The 4,050-nt window shown below is 41.6% G+C and overlaps 1 protein-coding gene across 1 annotated transcript; it reads left to right on the top strand.

The window, feature by feature from the left end:
* The first annotated feature begins 247 nt into the window (after positions 1–247).
* LOC105885784 (mitogen-activated protein kinase 6) lies at positions 248–3,264 on the top strand. The gene has a single exon (XM_012791018.3). It carries the CDS (start codon positions 1,083–1,085, stop codon positions 3,249–3,251), a length of 2,169 nt encoding a protein of 722 aa, XP_012646472.3. The 5' UTR covers positions 248–1,082; the 3' UTR covers positions 3,252–3,264.
* Positions 3,265–4,050: the final 786 nt, after the last annotated feature.

Raw genomic sequence — 4,050 nt, 5'->3', positions numbered from 1 at the left:
CGCTTGGGCCTGGCAGACGCGTCCCTGAGCTGGCCGGCGGGCGAGCTGCGGGCCGGCGGGCTGCGGGCCAGGGTCCCCGCGTGGGGCGGGCAGAGCGGCCGGCGCGCCCCTCCCACCCGGCACGCCCCTCGCCGGTCTTCGAGCCGGCTGTGGCACCGCCGCCTGCGCCGGCTCCGCGAGTTCGAAGCCCAGCCAGGCAGGAGGGCCAGAGGGCCGGCTAGCCGGCTGGCGGGCGAGGGGCGGTGGCCCGGGTAGCATGAGGTGGCGCAGAGTCTCGCCTTCCTGGCACGCTGCCTTACGAAATGCTCCCGCGTCTCCTCCCCCATCCCACACGGGTGTCTCGGCCTCAGCTGACTCGGCCGGGCAGTCTCCAGTGGCGTAGCGCGCGCCGCTCACCCCACTCGATGGAGAGCCCTGAAGTCCGCCCAAGTTTTGAGTCTAGACGTAAATGAGGTTTTAGCAGAGTAAGATGGGCGGTAGCTTTGATTGTGATTGTGGTGAGCTGGAGCCACCTGATCACTAACAAAAGACATCTTCTGTTAACCAACAGCCGCCAGGGCTTCCTGTTGAAATATATAGCAACAAAGGAAGAGAAGAAGCAAAACGGAAATAGTGCTTACCAGCACCTTAGAATGATGCTGCTCAGGACCAGTCTAACCCTGAATGTATCTGCACTGTGAGGAGAATGTTCATAGAAGCCTGTTGTGTGCATATTTATTCACATTTTTGTTAAATGTTAAATTGTTTAGCACAGTAAATCTGAGTGCATAGTATGTCATTTCATTCAGTTTGAGTTTCTTGAGTGTTTTCTTTAAATGTCTGCAGAGTTGCTGCCCCTTTCTTGAACTATGAGTACTGCAATCTTTTTAATTCTCAGTATGAGTAGAGCTTTTTGAGCTTTAAGGGGAACTCAACGGACCTGGTTGGCGTATGCAATGAGTATCAAGAAACCATCTTGCTGTGGAAGCATAATTATTTTTCTTGTCCCTTTTTGAAAGATCTTTCCTTTTGATGCCAGTTTTCTTCCTTGTTTACACAAGTTCAACAATTGGAAAGGAAAAGGCAATAGTAAGGTTTTCAAAATGGCAGAGAAATTTGAAAGTCTCATGAACATTCATGGTTTTGATCTGGGCTCTAGATATATGGACTTAAAACCACTGGGTTGTGGAGGCAATGGCTTGGTTTTTTCTGCTGTAGACAATGACTGTGACAAAAGAGTAGCCATCAAGAAAATTGTCCTAACTGACCCGCAGAGTGTCAAACATGCTCTACGTGAAATCAAAATTATTAGAAGACTTGACCATGATAACATTGTGAAAGTGTTTGAAATTCTTGGTCCCAGTGGAAGCCAGTTAACAGACGATGTGGGCTCTCTTACGGAACTGAACAGTGTTTACATTGTTCAGGAGTACATGGAGACAGACTTGGTTAATGTGCTGGAGCAGGGCCCTTTACTGGAAGAGCATGCCAGGCTTTTCATGTATCAGCTGCTACAGGGGCTCAAGTATATTCACTCTGCAAACGTACTGCACAGAGATCTCAAACCAGCTAATCTTTTCATTAATACTGAAGACTTGGTGCTGAAGATAGGTGACTTTGGTCTTGCACGGATCATGGATCCTCATTATTCCCATAAGGATCATCTTTCTGAAGGATTGATTACTAAATGGTACAGATCTCCACGTCTTTTACTTTCTCCTAATAATTATACTAAAGCCATCGACATGTGGGCTGCAGGCTGCATCTTTGCTGAAATGCTGACTGGTAAAACTCTTTTTGCAGGTGCACATGAACTTGAACAGATGCAGCTGATTTTAGAATATATACCTGTTGTACATGAGGAAGATCGTCAGGAGCTTCTCAGTGTAATTCCAGTTTACATTAGAAATGACATGACTGAGCCACACAAACCTTTAACTCAGCTGCTTCCAGGAATTAGTCGAGAAGCACTGGATTTCCTGGAACAAATTTTGACATTTAGCCCCATGGATCGGTTGACAGCAGAAGAAGCACTCTCCCATCCTTACATGAGCATATATTCTTTTCCAATGGATGAACCAATTTCAAGTCATCCTTTTCATATTGAAGATGAAATTGATGATATTTTACTTATGGATGAAACTCACAGTCATATTTATAACTGGAAAAGATACCATGATTGTCAATTTTCAGAGCACGATTGGCCTATACATAACAACTTTGATACTGATGAAGTTCAGCGTGACCCAGGAGCTCTGTCTGATGTCACTGATGAAGAAGAAGTACAAGTTGATCCTCGAAAATACTTGGACGGAGATCGGGAAAAGTATCTGGAGGATCCTGCTTTTGATACCAATTACTCTACTGAGCCTTGCTGGCAGTACCCAGATCATCACGAAAACAAATATTGTGATCTGGAGTGTAGCCATACTTGTAACTACAAAACGAGGTCATCATCATATTTAGATAACTTAGTTTGGAGAGAGAGTGAAGTTAACCATTACTATGAACCCAAGCTTATTATAGATCTTTCCAATTGGAAAGAACAAAGTAAAGAAAAATCTGATAAGAAAGGCAAGTCAAAATATGAAAGGAATGGATTGGTTAAAGCCCAGATATCTCTAGAGGAAGCATCACAGCAGCTGGCTGAAAAAGAAAAGGAAAAGAATCAGGGATTTGATTTTGATTCCTTTATCGCAGGAACTATTCAACTTAGTTCACAACATGAGCCTACTGATGTTGTTGATAAATTAAATGACTTGAATAGCTCAGTGTCCCAACTAGAATTGAAAAGTTTGATATCAAAGTCAGTAAGTCGAGAAAAAGAGGAAAAAGGTATGGCAAATCTGGCTCAATTAGAAGCCTTGTACCAGTCTTCTTGGGATAGCCAGTTTGTGAGTAGTGGGGAGGACTGTTTCCTCATAAGTCAGTTTTGTTGTGAGGTAAGGAAGGATGAACAAATTGAGAAGGAAAACACTTACACCAGTTACTTGGACAAGTTCTTTAGCAAGAAAGAAGATACTGAAATGCTAGAAACTGAGCCAGTAGAGGATGGGAAGCTTGGAGAGAGAGGAAATGAGGAAGGATTTTTAAACAAGAGTGGGGAGTTCCTCTTTAACAAGCAGCTTGAATCCTTAGGCATCCCACAGTTTCACAGTCCAGTTGGGTCATCAGTTAATTCCATACAGGCCACATTAACACCTTCTGCCATTAAATCTTCCCCTCAAATTCCTCATAAAACATACAGCAGCATTCTGAAACATCTGAACTAAAACACTCAGCAGACATTTCTTTGTGTTCTTTATGAAATGTGTTTTGTCTTTTTTTATTACTAGTGTTTAAAGTCATTTTTTTACTTGAATCAGATGTTCTCATTTAGTAAGAATTTTATTAGTTCTCGTTTTTAAAATCCAGACTTTTTTTTCCTACATGTGAGAGAGTTTTCATTTTAACTGGCATGTCGTTTGCACACAAAAATGAACAAAATAATGCAATGCAGGAGGAGACAAAAGAAATGCACTAAGACAAGTAGAAACATTCTCTCATAGAACAATGATCTGTTTTACAGGAAACTAATCTTGCCTTGAAATTTACACAGACTGTACATAATTGCATGAAAATATCTATTTTTTTCCTAAAACATTTTTCATTCATGAGTATTTTCAAGTTTTTCATACTGTACACATTTCTTAAAACACATGATACCAGCAACTGAAAATGAATGCCGAATTTGGTACACATGTGTTATCTACCTCAAGGTAACAAAAGTATGAGGCAAAACATATACCACCCATAGTGCTTCACAGTACGCACTTCTATTTAGCCAGCGTTTATTGTAGTAAACTATTCTTAAGACTCATTCACCATTTATAAATGTTCTGGTATGCATTCTTTATAGTGAAGTGTTAATACATCACATCTTATTTATTTTAGCAAATCAGTATATTTTCTGTATTTAAAAGTTAGTTTTTAAAATTTATTTGCAAATACACTTTTTCCATTTGGCACTATGGTTTGTTGCCTACCTAGCTGAATATATGTCAGCTTATCCTAAGGCTGTCCACGTACTTA

The sequence above is a fragment of the Microcebus murinus genome, chromosome X (assembly GCF_040939455.1).
Source record: "Microcebus murinus isolate Inina chromosome X, M.murinus_Inina_mat1.0, whole genome shotgun sequence".
Taxonomy (NCBI): domain Eukaryota; kingdom Metazoa; phylum Chordata; class Mammalia; order Primates; family Cheirogaleidae; genus Microcebus; species Microcebus murinus.
The sequence above is the reverse complement of the archived record's forward strand: the minus strand, read 5'-3'. Positions and strand labels throughout refer to the sequence as shown.